Raw genomic sequence first — 15,181 nt, 5'->3', positions numbered from 1 at the left:
GGGGGGGGGGGGGGGGGGGGGGGGGGGGGGGGGGGGGGGGGGGGGGGGGGGGGGGGTCACCAACGGAGGCAAGACCACCCTCACCCGCAAGCTGATGCAGGCCCTGCCCAGCTGCAGCGTGGTGCACCAGGATGACTTCTTCAAGGTGAGGCGGGCGCCCGCCAGCCCGGCCGCCCTCCGTAGGCCGGGGGAAGGCGAGGGGTGACCCCTGCGTGCTTCTGCCCTCTCTCCTTGGCGCCCGGCCTGCCTGCTGCGCTGCCCTGCCCGCGCTTTCCAGCTCCCGCAGGTTCCCCGTACCGTCCGCGGCGACTCCTCCGCAGTGCTTAGCTGGGTTGGCTGCGCGGCTGGTGGATGAGCCTGCGCTGCAATACATCCCGATGACTTTCCATTTTCTTGGGAGTGCTGTACGGTGTGCTTGTGTTGGTGGGAAGATAGAGGAGCAGGCTCTTTTATCGTAGCCTCGTTACTACTGCTTTTTATCTGCATGTAAAGAAAGCTGGTGGAGGGTTAAGATTCCTCTTTGTAGCTTCAGGGTTCGGATCTTGAATCTTGCTTTGAAATGGGTATCAAGCTTCCCAGTAGCTGTGCTGACCAAGCAGTTTTTTTCTTATCACTGTTTCAGCCCCAAGATGAAATAGAAGTTGAAGATGGGTTTAAACAGTATGATGGTAAGGCTTTGCTACAGTGTTATCAAAGCGTAACTCAAACTTTTGAGTATTTTGATCCTTCATGTACACTATATTTGTACTGACTATTACTTGATGATACTTAATTACTGCTTAATGATAGTTGCCTGTTTTGTCTTAGTGATTAGTGCATTAGATATGGAAGCTATGATGAGTACCATAAACGCTTGGATAAAAAACCCAGTCAAGTTCGAACGTTCTCATGGGATCAACAACACACTGGATGCCCAGATCTTACAGGATAAGGAGGGAAGAGATGAAACAATCCACATTCTTATTGTTGAAGGCTTCCTACTTTACACCTACAGGTAATCAAATGTGACTTCACACATTCTGATTTTCACATGATTTTACATGATAGACGAACCTTACATTCTGATTTTCACATGATTTTACATGACAGACGAACCTCCAAGGGAATAAAAAGACCTGTTCTAAACCAAGAGTTAGCAGCTGGTATTGACTACTGCTGAGTTTAGGTGTCACAAGTCTGAAGATAGCTCTAGATACAGGAAATGGATGTAGTTTTACCTTTCCATTTCTTGCTACTAATCAAACAGTCTAGCTGTAACCAAACATGTATCTCTTTCAGGCCGCTGATTGACGTATTCCACCATCGGTACTTTCTTTCCATTCCGTATGAAGAGTGTAAAAGGAGAAGAAGGTAAGTTTATCTTCCCAAGTTCCCTTGCTAGCCCAATAACGTCTTACTCGGTTCAAGACTTTGTTTCTCTTAGATAAGAAAGGATAAACACTAATGTAGCTGCTGTGTTAGAAGACTAGCTTCCTTCACCAAACCAACCCAAAAGGTTTCTACCAAACTACTGTGTGAGGCAAATGCTCAATTTAAGCACAGATCTTTCAATAGTCTCCCTTTCTGGTTTTCCAATGAAATGGTTCCCAGGCCTTGAACTATTCTGGGGTTTTATATTTGGCTGTATTGTTGTACAGGTACACAGTTCCTAATGCAAATGAAATGAGTTAAACTTGAAAAAGTTACGTTTCAGAGGAGTAAGCAGACAGCTGTTTTACCCAAAGTTCTGCTAAAGCTTTAAGAGAAGGCTGTTCATCAATGTTAGGATGTCTTAGGAATCCTTTTTGCATCTTGAACACTTTGGACCCACATATCTAATTCCAACTTTTTGGGGGTATCTTTATGCTTGCAGCTCATGCTAAATACCGACTTTTGATAAGCTCGGAAACTACATTGGAGGCAACAGGCTCAGGCTAGTGTATAGAGAAACTGAATGAACCATGTCACTTCCCTAAACTGTCATTAGACTACTCTTGCATAACAATGTCTTAATTTATAGTTCAAGGAACTACACTGTACCAGATCCACCTGGATTGTTTGATGGCCATGTTTGGCCTATGTATGTAAAGCACAGGAAGATAATGGAAGATCTTGGAGTTGATGTGGGTAAGTCTTTAATGACAAAAGCACTTTTGAAAGATTGCTTTATGAGAGAGTGCTTTTCAAACCTGGGATATACATCCTGGTTAGATGCATGAGAGGCGTTGAAGCAGGTGGATGGAGTGTATTTCTGTGATACCAGTCAAGTGCATGCTCTTGAAATTGGGATCTGGCAGGTTTACAGAAACATTCAATTATAGCACTCTCCTTTTACTTTCTTACTTTAAGTGCACTTAAATGGAACAAAATCAAAGGAGGAGCTGTTTAATGATGTGTATGGACAGATCCAGAATAAGATTGAAGAATTACTTAACATGCAGGTACATGTTCGTGCTTGTAATTACAACTCAGAGGCAACCCTTTTAAAGGCTATGTTGAAAAAGCATGAAGCTGTAACTTGAAGTATGTTCATGTATGTCTGTTTAGAAATAAGCTGCTGATTCTTGAGTGAAGATGATTCCTGTTTGCTCTGCGCTGTCTACCTGACTGCCAGTAAAGTTCCAGCTTCTGTGAAGACTCTCAACTCTTAAATTCAACTTTGTTCAATCTTCCCTTGAAACTGAGTTATATATGGTCATAATTAAAAAGCACTTCCCGCGTGTCTGTCATCTTAATTTGTGCACCAGCCTAGTACGTGGCCTCAGATGATCTCAGTCTTCTCCTAATCTCCAGTCTACTGGGAATTCTTTTCACTATGTATGTTCTTAACCTGTGGTAGTAAAACATTATAGTGGAACTGATGTGAAGTGGCACAACTATCCTACGAGAGTGGGTGTGTATATACATACACTGCTTTGAGGTCTTTCTGTTCAATAACCTGCATGAGTTTCTATAAGCCATCTAATTAGGCAGCAAGTATGCTTCTTGATGAAGAAATCAGGATTGATTTTGCTCTTCAAAAATGAGAGACCAATAGGAGGTTTTCAGGCCATTTTACTAGCATTGAATTATTCTCTTAAATCCAGTGCATGCATTGATCTTGGCTGCAGACAATTCAGTTTAGAGTCAGGGAAAAAATTTTACATATACAACAGCTTTAAAATTGATTGCTCTAGAAGATTGCAGTAGTGTACTGTAGCTTAAGGCAAGTCCACACTTAAGTTCAAACTCCTGTGTGTCTACAGAAGTAGTTTAAGGCCTTGGTTTACATAGAAGAGCAGTGAAAGAACATACGAAGGCTTAATCCCTAGTAGGGGGAAAAGTGAATTTAGGACAAAAGCTTGATTTAAAGAAAAAAAAAAAAAACGTCTACTAGGGGGTTGTCCAAGAGCAAAGATCTGTATTGATCCACTGTGAGACCAATCCTTTTTCTTCAAAAGAGTTTGACCAACACTGAGAACCAGCAGTTACTTCAAGCCCAGATGCATTAGCTTCCTGATAGGAGCCGGTCCTCCCCAGTATCCCCTGGAAATGGAGAAAGTTGTTTATCAAATTTTATGTATGTACTATCAAAGTAGGGTTTGAGGGAAGTGTTTTTGTTTTACTCCCATAAGATACCATACTTGCTGAGAGATGAGTGTTGGGGGTTTGTTTTGGAGAATCGTCTGTGCTTCAGTCAGGTTTTCACTTGGGCAAGGGGTGCCCTTCTGTGCAATTCAACCCTACTCTGCTTGAACGAACCCCTGTTAGGAGCAAAGTGCCCAAAATCCTCAGAAAGCTGAGGTCTTAGTCACGACTAAGGATGCACTTCACTTGCTTCTGTGCTACTAAGGAACTAAGCCGGAACAGGTATCTGTACCTGGCTTTTTTCTGAATGATCACAGCAGCTCTGCCTGCTCAGAATTGAAATACTTACTTAAGTAGTGCGTTCCAATAGAGAAAAGGCATCATATCGGCTTTCATATGGTACATGGTTACTCTCTCCTTACTCTGGTCAATGGGAAAGGTCTCCAAAGGCTGACCGTCGTAGTCAAATTCTGCTAGAATCACCTTGTTGTAGCCTGTTACTAGCGGGCAGGAAGTGTATCCATCATACTGCAATGAAGAATACCCCTTCTCATTAATCTGAGCAAAGTCTAAATGCTGAGGTATTACTGTCAACATTCATATTTCAAAATGAGTTACTAGGAGGTTTCCACATTTATAGCGTTAATACCAGTGAGTTTGGAAGGCTGCTAAGCCAATTATGGTTTAATAACCATAACACTAAGCCATTTTATCTCAAATGTAGATTGTTGATTTGCTTAACAACATTGCTTAAATTAGAACTAATCTAGAACAATAGGGCTTTGTGTCATTAATTGCTGGTTATTACTGTAACCAGCAGAATAGGTGACCAGTAGATCAGGATGAGAGCTGGTGCTAGCTTTAATAAGACAGTATATAAACAGGATCTTGACTATAGCTGTAAGAATTTCCAGAGGATTGCAGGAATATGGATGATGATACTCGGGTTAGTATCCCAAGGAATATTAATTTAGAAGCCGTATGTAAAATGAAAGCCAAGTCTCAAAGAGAAATTTCAACATCGTTATAGGCTTAACATCTTCTGTAGTACAAAACCTTCAATTCAACTCCTTAAAAGATCATGTTCTGTACAGGGGAGGCAAGTTTAACATAGTACAGATGTGTAAAGTTTGCAAGGGTTTTCTTGGAGTAGGGATTAGATTACGCTAGTCAACAGTTTTTTACTCTAAATAAATCGCCTGCATTGGTGAAGAACCCAGACTAATCAGCTTTTCAACTCAGAAGTCAAGGAATTAAATAGATAACGTTTTTAACGGAAGTATCAAGAATATGAATTGTGCAACTAAATTATGACATACAGTATTTAGCCATTTAGCACCCCAGCTGCTGATGCAAAGCCCTTCCTGTCTTCTGGTTCACATGGTTTAGCTGCGTGCAAGACTTCCTGCATAAGAATGGAGAAAACATTCAAGATAACTTCTCCCGAAGACAAGATCTGTAGGTACCTTTTTAGTTGGCAACTGGTTCTTCATTACCAGGGAAATAGTTTTATCAAGCACTCCAGACTGGGCAGCTACATAAGAAGGAAGGAAAAAAGTGTATTAAGGCTTTGTTTCAGGCAGCAATTACTGTCATTACTAGAGCAAACGCTACTAGCCAGGCATTTTGTTGGGACAATTCAGCTGTAATTGAACTTACATGTCAAGTCCGTTTGGGAAGTTTACGGTCCCAGATAAGGGGAAAAAAAAAAATTTGGACTAATGCTTTGGCCTCACTGTTTCCAACATGCTAAAGCTTTATGAAACTTGAGCTGCTTGTTTTTAACCTACGCCCATTCTCCTATGCTACATTATACTTGTTCAGTCTTCCCAAACACTAAGATTCTGACACACTGAAGTTTTGTTTCATTTTGAGTGCTGTAAGGGAAGTATTCTAGACCCATTTGCTGGAATAGTTGGCTAGACCATTCCTCACATTACACCAAACGTACTACGTAGCCTTTCTTTTTTTTGCACACCAATAACATACTGTATTGCCTTTCTTTTTTTCCACCTTCTTATCTGCATTTTTGTTAGTTGTGAGAGCATACGCCTGAAGTGTTTGTATATTGGACCCTGTGGCTGTATGGACAGAACACGTGATTCTTCAATAGTGACTTATCAGTTAGCTGACACATACGCATGAGCTGCTGAGATAAGAGCAGAAAGTTTTGTTACTGAATGATGACGGAATGCAAGAGTAGTACACTCATTTTATGCCATTCCGTGAACACAGAAAATAGAATTGGTTCCTCCGTGAGGCATTTGGAACAAGAGAACTGTGGCTTAATGGCATCAGCATGGTCTGTAACTAATTAGTTAGCCCAGGAGACTTCAGTCTTTTTGAAAGCTGGAAATAATTGAAGCCAAGACCTGAGGAGTAACAAACTAAACAAAAAGCTTACTGTGACTCCCACACTTTTCATTACACACACATGCAACTTTACCTACAGCTGCAGCAGTTTTTGATGTTGGAAGGTTGGTGCAGTCTCCAATACCAAATACATTAGGATACTTTTTATGTTGCAGAGTTTCCTTATCTACATCCACCCAGCCAATTTCATCCGAGACAGAACTGTTGATGAGTACATCGGGTGGCCCCATTGGGGGTGTGACATGAAGCATTTCATACTAGGCGGAAAGAAAAGGCACTCAATGGCTAGTTTATCAGAGCAAATCATATCTGTGTTGATACAAGGCAACAAGAGCAGTGTGGAGATGGTTTTCTTGGTTTGTTGTGTTGTTTGGGTTTTTTTTAAAAACACAAGTACATAGCATGAAAATTTGCTCTCAAATTTGAAGTGCATCCCTTTAAACATGAACCTTATCAGGGAACTCCATTTAGACTGGCATAACAGCAATTTGCCTTCCTCCATATACATCTGAGACATTCCCAAGTTACACTAACCAGGCATACAAGACTCCAGGCATAGTTTATGAAATATTTTTTTCTTCTCTCCACCTTAGTTTCAAACTTTTTAATCTCCTAAAGTTAGAGATGGTACTCTCGGGAGGTAACAGCAGTATACAACGAAGCAGACATTATGTTGTTATAGCGTGGCAGTTATGTTACGGTATACAAGGAGAAGAAATGGGACCAAACTAGAGGTCTGAAAGCTCCTGACCTGATGAACTTCAGTCACTCCGGGTTTGTCCAGGTTTTCAAACACAGCTTCCTGCTTGTCTGCTCGAACTTCTACAAGGTTGCGCTTATAGTTAACAGCAATATTCCTCTCCTTTATTATTTCGAGCAATGCATCAGCATACTTCTTAACACCAAAAATGACACCAAGTGAAGTGTTGAACATGATGTTTGCTTTGGAACGTTTTCCTGTCTGCACAGAGAGATCTAATTAGCCTTTTCTATTAAGAAACTGTGACAAGCTAGCAGAGACAAAAGAACTATGCTGCACTACTGAAAAGCTGATAGAACTATTAATGCAGTTCAATTATTAATGAAGTATTAACGTTAGAACTCTCGAGATACAGTTATTTCACACCATGTTAGAAGCTAGACAAGATAATCTTTGCCCTTTCTGAGTGAGGTACTGAAGACCCCCCCCCCCCCAAATCGCTAGTGAGAAGAGGTGGATGCAATTCACTGAGGAACTGCTGCATGCAGGTGAAGCACTTGTAACAGCTTAGCATTATATAGCTTTCTGAAACCGTCAGTTCTATGCATTATTCAGATACTTGCCCAGTAGATAGCTCATGAAACTTAAACACATATGAAGCCTGACACTTCCACTTGAAGATGTCTTTTGTTTCCATTGTGCTTGCTTTAACAGCCTAGCTAAGACTCCTCCTGCTGCCGAGACAGTGCGCCACAAGGAGCAAGCATAGCCACTTTTCAGACTAGCAGAAAGACAAATGGCAACAGGTATTAGGTACTTAAAGCAACAAGAATTACTTAATTCCAGCCAGCATTATTTTAGTGCACCACCTGAAGTTATAAGTCAGGCTGAGCACAGTTGTATATGTACCTCGCCAGAAGCAGGGTAAGCAGTTCTTTCCTTATGGATTCTGAATTCTACAAGTTTCTCCAGTATTAAATATATGCTAAGTATTTACGTACAATTCAGTTAGCTTCATTTATTATACATTAATAATAGAAAAAAGCAACTCAGTCACTTTAATTTAATAATCCTGAGTCACACTCCTCTTGTGTGGTTTTTATTTGTTTTAAAGATCATATGAAACCCTTCAAACAAGCCTTCTTTCCAGCTGTGGGAACAAGCACTGGCAGAGAGAGCAAAATACTTACTTTCCTCCAGTAGGCCTCTGATAAATACATGATCTTCTGAGGAGCCCCTGCACACTTCACTGGAGTATTTGGAAAAGTGAAGATAGCATTTCCTTCCTTGAAATCTTGTAAAGCTTTCCACGTTTTCTCTACCGTATGAACTGAATAATTGGAACCTATTTTAGGGTGATGAAAACCCTCAGGCAAGCCTTTGATCTAAGAAAATGAAATTAAGGTTTAAAGTACAGATGGCAAAAATTTTGTCATCATTGTCAATTATTAAATGCAGACTTGAGAAATAGCTATTTAAGAAGCCTCCAGCAAAAAGAAAGCCCATACATACTTGCTAGTTGGAATTTTTGAAAATAAGCCTAGTGATCAGATATTTCCATTAGATGATTGATTTAGTAGATGTAACATTTACTGAAATGACTCTGGTCTGCAACATTTGTAGTGTAAGTGTTCAATGCAGACCCAGACCCGAGTTTTTGTAGACTAGCGCGTGAAATTCAGAGTAAGAATATATAAAGTCACTGCCACATCATCATAAGTAAAAATGTTAAAAAAAAAAAAGAGGCGTTATGAAAATTTGTAAGGTGAGTAACTGCCACATCATCTTAAGTAAAAATCATGTTAAAAAAAAAAAAAAGAGGCGTTATGAAAATCTGTAAGGTGAGTGAACCTTTTCAGTAGTCAGCTGCAGATACCTGTATTTCCTAGGGTTGTTTTAACTCGACTGTCTCCAATAATTATTTCCCTACTACTCCTACTATGCCTGAGCATCTGCTTATGAGAAAGGGAGTTGTCCCCATTTCAAAATAACGGATTGCAGAAATTCTGTGAGAAAACCGAGTCATGTTACATGCACTGCAATGTGTTTGGGACATCACAGTTTACACCAGGAAGTATGCTGTTGGGAAGACAAATAAGAGAAACCATCCTTCTTTTTAAACTGGCCACTTTCGCTTTAAAGCCATATAAATCTGTTACTATGAATTTTATTCACTACAGAGCAATGGCGATTAACTGTATTACATGGCTTCTGCTACTGAATACTGAATTTAGTTTTCTCAGGTTGTACTGCAGACATACGAAGACTGAGAGGGTCGCTGAACACAGTGCAATTCCTCATTCCGCTGACCTAATCACCAGAATTTATCTGGTGTGACCGTAGTTAAACTAAGACTAGCTCTTGGGTTATGTATGCCTTGAGTATCTCTTTGAATAGCTCCCAAGTATATACTATCGGGTACTACATCATGTTCAGGTCAAGTTAAAACCGCTGGAGCCAAATCGCTCAAACATCTTGCCTTTGTGTTTTCCTCCTCCTCCGTATCGCTATGGTCATTCTTGTGCCATACGGCGGCATTAACATTTTCCTCTGAGTGCCACTGTATAAAGTGTACAGGAAACATAACAGATGGGAAGGGCCCCAGGGCCTATTTAACCACAAGCGTGGTAACTCAGCTGGTTCCTTCTGAAGTGCATCCTTTAAGAAAGGTGAGGGTGGGTCAAATTAATTCTGCAGGACAGATTTTACTGACTGCTCTGTGTTCCCCACTTCTGTTTACATTAGAGATGCTTCAGACTACAGCCAGCATACCTCATTATCTCATTATTACAGGCTGCCTTTAAGTTCTGCATTTAACTTGCTGCCCCATCTGCTGATATTACCATAGAGATGCAACAAAGCTGTCTTAAAAGACCTTCCCAAGGGTAATTTGGGTTATTACACAGAGATCTGTGGAAGCAGTAAAGTCATTAGGCTGTCTTCTGGCTCTTTCATTTGTATTAGCGTTCAATACCGTGCAGTAAAAAAAGCGTACTGAAAAGCCATTTACTTTAGTGAATCATAAGGGTACGTGATGCCATTAAAACTAGTAAAAACATGATTACTGTAAAACAAATACCTTTTCGTAATGGAGACTAATCCCAAGGGCAATTATCAGATACTTGTAAGATATCTGTTGTGTAAGGGCAAAAAAAAAAAAAAAAAAAAGTATTTTAGACAAAAACCAAAACATTACCTCAAAGCAAATTTAAGTTATCTGACAGCAACAGAGTCATAAGGGAAGGAGATATAGGGAACATTAGTAAAGTAAATGTTAAACTCTAAGAACAATTTATTGTTAAAATGCTAACTGCATTACACATTATACACAGAGCCTTTGCTACACACAAAAGCGAGTGTTTGGAGCAAAATATTCTCTCTTTTGTGTTCAGTTTACTATAAACAGGGAAAAGACTTATGATAATGATATTTTAAGTTCATGTTATTCTAACCTAGTTATCTACAACAATTTTTACTAGAAACAGATTTTAGGATCAAGTACTTCTCATACGACTAAGTGGAATTTCCTGGCCTTCTAGATGCTGGAGGAAGGTCTGGCCCAATAGGCAGTTCCAAGGGGTTCTGCAGGAGGTGGACAGACAACTCATGACATTGAATAAGAGACTAAGAATAACGTGGTTTTTTTTTTTTTCCACATTATTACCTTGACATCGTTCTCCAGCCAGACGCAGTTCTTATCTGGATCCAATGCTGTAACTTGAGATTTGATCCACTCAACACCTTTAGGCATTACGCTTCCTGTTGGACGTGCAGAAGTTGCCAGCTGCTTTGCACCACCACCAACCAGGGTCCACAGTGGCTGATAGTAATGAGTCTGAAAGAAATGTTCAAATAGACATTTAAGAACTGTTTAAAGGGACTTTAAGATGAAGGCACATCACCTCAAATAGGAAGCAATGTGCTCTTAACATTGTATTATTCTTAACAAAAGAAGCTGTAAAAATAACCAAGAGTTTTGCATGACAAAGCTGGAGGGATGCGTGCATCTCTATCACGGAGCAACAAATTTAGAAGGCTTTGCATGAAAAGATGGCTAGTTGGCTTCTTCTCCACAGTTAAAAACATGTGAGGTTGAAGAAGGATGAGAATCAGACCAATCTGGTCAGATACGTAAAACGCTTATTCTTTTCGATGCTTTACGTCCGAGGAAGACTTACCTTACTTGGCTCAACAACAGCCACGTTTCCTGCCCCCACCTTCCTCTTCATCCGAGCACTCATGGCGATTCCACCAGTGCCTCCACCCAACACAAGTACTTCATAATAATCCTTGGCAGCGCACCTGGCTGCTGTATGTAAGCCGAAGGAGCTCATCTTCTGCATTCCTGGTTTCAGCAGCCATACGCCAGGACGGAGACAGGAACAGGAGGACACTACTCCAATTGCTGACATCCTTCAGTTAGCGGGAAGCTACAAGATAAGGAAAGGCACCAGTAACGATTACAGAAGGTAGAATTTATATTTATTTATATGCCTGGATGAGTCTTCAAGGCAAGAATTATACTACTAAACTTTTGTTGCAGCTAAACCACTAATTTGCAAATGGATTGTAATCACTTTGGGGAAGAAAAAAGAAAAAAAAAAAGTCAATCACGGCCTCTGCCAGGAAATTGAAGTTTCATACAAGCAAATGAATTCTAACAAAGCATAAGAACATTTTGTGGTTATCGTGGCAGGAAGAGGTATCTGATCCTATAGCACAGGCAGTGCACATGCTGTAACTCCAGCTGTAATATTACAATCCTGAAGAGATGAGTGCCGCAAAAAGGAACAAGAATTTGCTAGGTGTTGTAGATCACTGAAATATTGAACGAGGTAGTTGTGTGAACACACTGAGTGCCATTCCACTAACTGTCATATGTCAGCCAAACGCATCATTACGTTTGTATTTTAACGTTAGGATGTACCAGCATACGCACACATCAGACACACCCCTTCTCGCTGCCTCTCGGGGGTGCAAGCATGCCAAGTTCTATGGTGCTTTGAGCAAGGACATGTGTATTAGTGTATTCTCGCAGGAGAAGCAGCAAGCCCTAAGCTCGATAGGAAAACCAAGTTCAATGAAACAAGAGTTTACATCTTCCTAGATCTGGGATCTTTGAGTATACCCAAAATACTTAGTTCTCTACCCATGGTCACCTCTTAACTTTTATATCACCAAAGTAGCTGGAAACGAAGGTCAGAAACACGTACTTATCCTTGCTACAGCTGCACCCTGTCACCTGACAAATGGGAGCCAGAACCCTAAAGCACGATATATCTTGACAATTGCAGCACCAGATATGCAGTTGCATTATCTAGAAGACAGTCAAGGTTATCGCACGTTCCCCTCCCTCTGCTAGAATGAACAAGAGCTTTTCCTGTTCTAAATCCATTGTTTGCACACGCTGAATATCAGTTTTTAGCTTTTCAGTGATAAAACAAGTATAAACTCATTTTAATTCAGTTCCTTATTGCCACATTGCCAATAAAGAATGAGTAAGCATTATAACCTGAAAAGCAACTTACGACAACACTTTCCTGTGTTCTATACCTGCTCCCCTTTGTTTAATTCCTTGAGTCATCAGGCAAGAGTTCCAGCTTTTTCACTTAAAAAGGGTAGAACTCATTTATAGTACTTACAGGCAAGCGTTTGAAAACTAAACTAGAAACCTCAAATATTTTAAAGAAAATCTTCCAAGGTCAGCTTCAAAAATTCTCCACCGTGCTCGATGTAGTTGAGCAATTCATTCTGCACCTTCATGTGCTATCGTAACATCCCTCATCCCCCTGTACCCCGAATTCTTTATGAAGTCCCATTATTAACCCCTACAGTACAATTAATTTGGGACAGAGAGGGAAAATCTCAGAAGTGTCCACTGTAAAAACTATTTTAATAATTTTGTTTTACAGGAAGTTTCCAAGATGCAGACATTCTTCCCATCCCCCCCCTTCAAAAAGAAAAACAACAACTGTAGAATAAGTTAGTTTCACTTTAGAAGGCTGTTTATCGTGTATCTAGTGCAGGCAGTGATTTAAAGATGCAGACAGACTGCTCGAGCAAGGGGAGGAAGTTGTTCTAGCCCTAGAAATAAAAATTACCTGATGGAGATGTGTGCTGCTTTCTCCTAGTCGGAGAGAGATGAATAGTGAAGAGTAAGTTTTGCAACTTCCGTTGGCGAGATGGTTTTCAGAGGGACATCCTGTTTCTGCAAGCTCACGAACGCAGGGTTTTGCTTTGGGTTTTATTAAGCACGCAGAACAGGCACAGTGGCCGGCTGGTTGACAATACCAAGAGAACAAGACTTCATTTTTGTAGTGCGAACTAAGGAATAATTATCCTCTCTGACCAAACAGATTTTGAAGTGAGCATGCTTATAAGCACACACAACATACACCTTAACTAACAGCAGTCTAATTGATGAGAGTGCGGTACTGTGTTGCTGTTCAGCTGTTCCAGAGTATACAGAAACAAACAATCTGAAGTGTCATTTGTAGACAGCTGTTTTGAAAAGAACAGCAAAATCCTTCCTATTAAGCTCCCAAGTTAGACAGCAGCTGTACAACTGAGCCGGTCAACAACACATCAACCCTCTACTTTGGACACTGGAGATAAAGGAACAGGGGAATTATAGAACAAAAATGAAGGGGAAAATTCGTAGTTAGCCTAGTGAACTGAGCTGAAATTTTAAGCTTTTACGAGACCATTTTAACACACAGCACACTTATCAACTGTCATGTTTTATTGTGCATAGTTTAAAGGATGACGGATATTAGCCTTACATAGCATGAAGTCACATTTCTAATGAAGATCCGTATACAAGTCCTGGAGCGCTGCCTAGAAAGATGAAGCCTGCAAATACTTCTCCACCTTAGTGAGGGCTCTGCTTGGCCTGAGACAGTTCTGCTGTTTAAAATTAGTTCTGTCACCAGGAGAGGTAAGTCTGTTCTACGAATGCTTTCAAGACACGATGGTTTGTTACAGCCTGGGCAGCTTGTGTAGCGCTACTGCAGCACAACTCACCTAGCACCACATAAAAATCAGGGCCACGTGACCCACAATAAGTCCACGAAAAATATCATTTCTACCAGGAGAGCTAGCATTTCAAAACTTCCCCCCCCCCTCCATTTTTAAACACAGATTTTTTATTTTTTTTAAACAGACTTAGCTTGAAGATAGTCAGTGACTGTCACACCTCCATTCATAAATCTTTTCCCTTTTACTGTAAGGCTATTAGTTTGCATGCTTTTATAGTAAGTCTGATTAATTAATACTGAAGAAAACGCACTTTAAAAAAAAAAAAATCACAGTTAAGACTGACCAGGAGAGCTCAGTATTATTTAGTGTTTGAATGCCGTTAAGCAGCTTAAGGTAGTACAAGCATAAAAATAGTGACTTTTCAGTTAAAGAAAAAAAAATAGAAAACACTGTTTTCCAGAGTTAGTGGCTTATATCCCTTTAGGAGATTGAGACAGCAAACCATAAGGAACTACCTTCATTAAGCTGTTCTTAAAAAACAAGCGAATGACATTTCTACAAGCATCGCGGAGGAAATGTATTGGTTACCAACTTATTTAAACTTTTCTTTAAAGAAGAACTTTGCTGAAAATAGGCTTATTTTAATAATAAGTATTTATTAATAGGTAATGCATTACAATTTAATATTTTTGTGTATTTTAACCAATTCCAATCTCTATTCAAGAAAATAGCAGTTTCAAGAGAACAGGATAAGTGTTCCTCAGCCAGTTCTGTGCAGAACCCAAACCAGAGCAGCTAAAATCCACCTAACTGCACTCGTTACACCTTTTGCTATAACCTACCATCCAGCCCATAAACAAGCTCAAAGTGTAGAAGTTATCTGTGCCTACAGTTCTCCATGGCCACAAGTAAATAAAATCAACCTCTACGCAATAAAGACATGGACAACAAGTCAGAAATACAATGCTGGCAAAATCACAAGAGAAGTGGTTAATTACAAGCACTGAAATTCAATCTCTTCTCGCATGCGCTTCCTGGGTCCACGAGCTGATCTGACACGGAAGGCGCCTGGTCACTATTAATTCTGCAGTATTACCTACATAGAGGAGGTATCACAGAACAGGTACAACCTCAGAGCCGGGGGACACACGCAGAGTACCGAGTGCTACAAGCCATTCTCTTGTCAGGTCTATAGAGTCACAGCCAGTAAATAAGCCTTGAGAGACCAAACATTTAACTGAAGCATGACACCTCACACAGAGACACTCGAGACAACTACACTTTTTTTCCTCTCTGGATTATCTATTGTATGCTTGGCTCCCAGATCGACAACTTCACTGGGCCAGTTTCTGAACCACCCACTGCAGGCAGTTAGAACAAACGAAGTTAGAAAAGTCTTGCTAGCAAGAGTAAAGATCGTTGCAACCATCCTCTGAACAGTTGGCCACAGGTTAACGGTTTAAATACTCCACCCACGCACAAACACTCAGCAGCTCTTCACCCCGTCGCAGAGCCCGCGGGCCCCGCGTTTCAAGCTCTCAAGAGGGAAACCCTCGCCGGCCCCCGAGGCAGCCGCCCAGCGGG

At 40.7% G+C, this 15,181-nt stretch overlaps 2 protein-coding genes across 4 annotated transcripts; one reads left to right on the top strand and one right to left on the bottom strand.

Annotated features, from left to right (window-relative positions):
• Nucleotides 1-53: 53 nt before the first annotated feature.
• LOC103896706 (nicotinamide riboside kinase 2) lies at nucleotides 54-2,710 on the top strand. The gene is made up of 7 exons (XM_009276607.2): nucleotides 54-145; nucleotides 623-668; nucleotides 808-994; nucleotides 1,279-1,350; nucleotides 2,000-2,106; nucleotides 2,329-2,420; nucleotides 2,527-2,710. The coding sequence occupies exons 1-7, from the start codon at nucleotides 95-97 to the stop codon at nucleotides 2,530-2,532; spliced, it is 561 nt and encodes a 186-aa protein (XP_009274882.2). The 5' UTR covers nucleotides 54-94; the 3' UTR covers nucleotides 2,533-2,710.
• Nucleotides 2,711-3,015: 305 nt separating this feature from the next.
• Nucleotides 3,016-14,262, bottom strand: SQRDL (sulfide quinone reductase-like (yeast)). 3 transcript variants are annotated; one of them, XM_009276509.2, is made up of 10 exons: nucleotides 12,721-14,262; nucleotides 10,798-11,049; nucleotides 10,284-10,454; nucleotides 9,699-9,752; nucleotides 7,810-8,004; nucleotides 6,671-6,880; nucleotides 5,993-6,176; nucleotides 5,013-5,080; nucleotides 3,896-4,074; nucleotides 3,016-3,504 (listed from the first exon to the last, which is right to left on the bottom strand). In XM_009276509.2, exons 2-10 carry the CDS (start codon nucleotides 11,029-11,031, stop codon nucleotides 3,447-3,449), a joined length of 1,353 nt encoding a protein of 450 aa, XP_009274784.1. In that variant the 5' UTR covers nucleotides 11,032-11,049; nucleotides 12,721-14,262; the 3' UTR covers nucleotides 3,016-3,446. The 3 variants fall into 3 exon arrangements, with proteins under 3 accessions (XP_009274784.1, XP_009274783.1, XP_009274785.1); XM_009276508.2 differs by lacking the exon at nucleotides 12,721-14,262 and having other exon boundaries at nucleotides 10,798-12,398; XM_009276510.2 differs by lacking the exons at nucleotides 3,016-3,504; nucleotides 12,721-14,262 and having other exon boundaries at nucleotides 3,987-4,074; nucleotides 5,997-6,176; nucleotides 10,798-12,403.
• Nucleotides 14,263-15,181: the final 919 nt, after the last annotated feature.

The sequence above is a fragment of the Aptenodytes forsteri genome, unplaced genomic scaffold (assembly GCF_000699145.1).
Source record: "Aptenodytes forsteri isolate BGI_AS27 unplaced genomic scaffold, ASM69914v1 Scaffold1, whole genome shotgun sequence".
Taxonomy (NCBI): Eukaryota; Metazoa; Chordata; class Aves; order Sphenisciformes; family Spheniscidae; genus Aptenodytes; species Aptenodytes forsteri.
The sequence above is the reverse complement of the archived record's forward strand: the minus strand, read 5'-3'. Positions and strand labels throughout refer to the sequence as shown.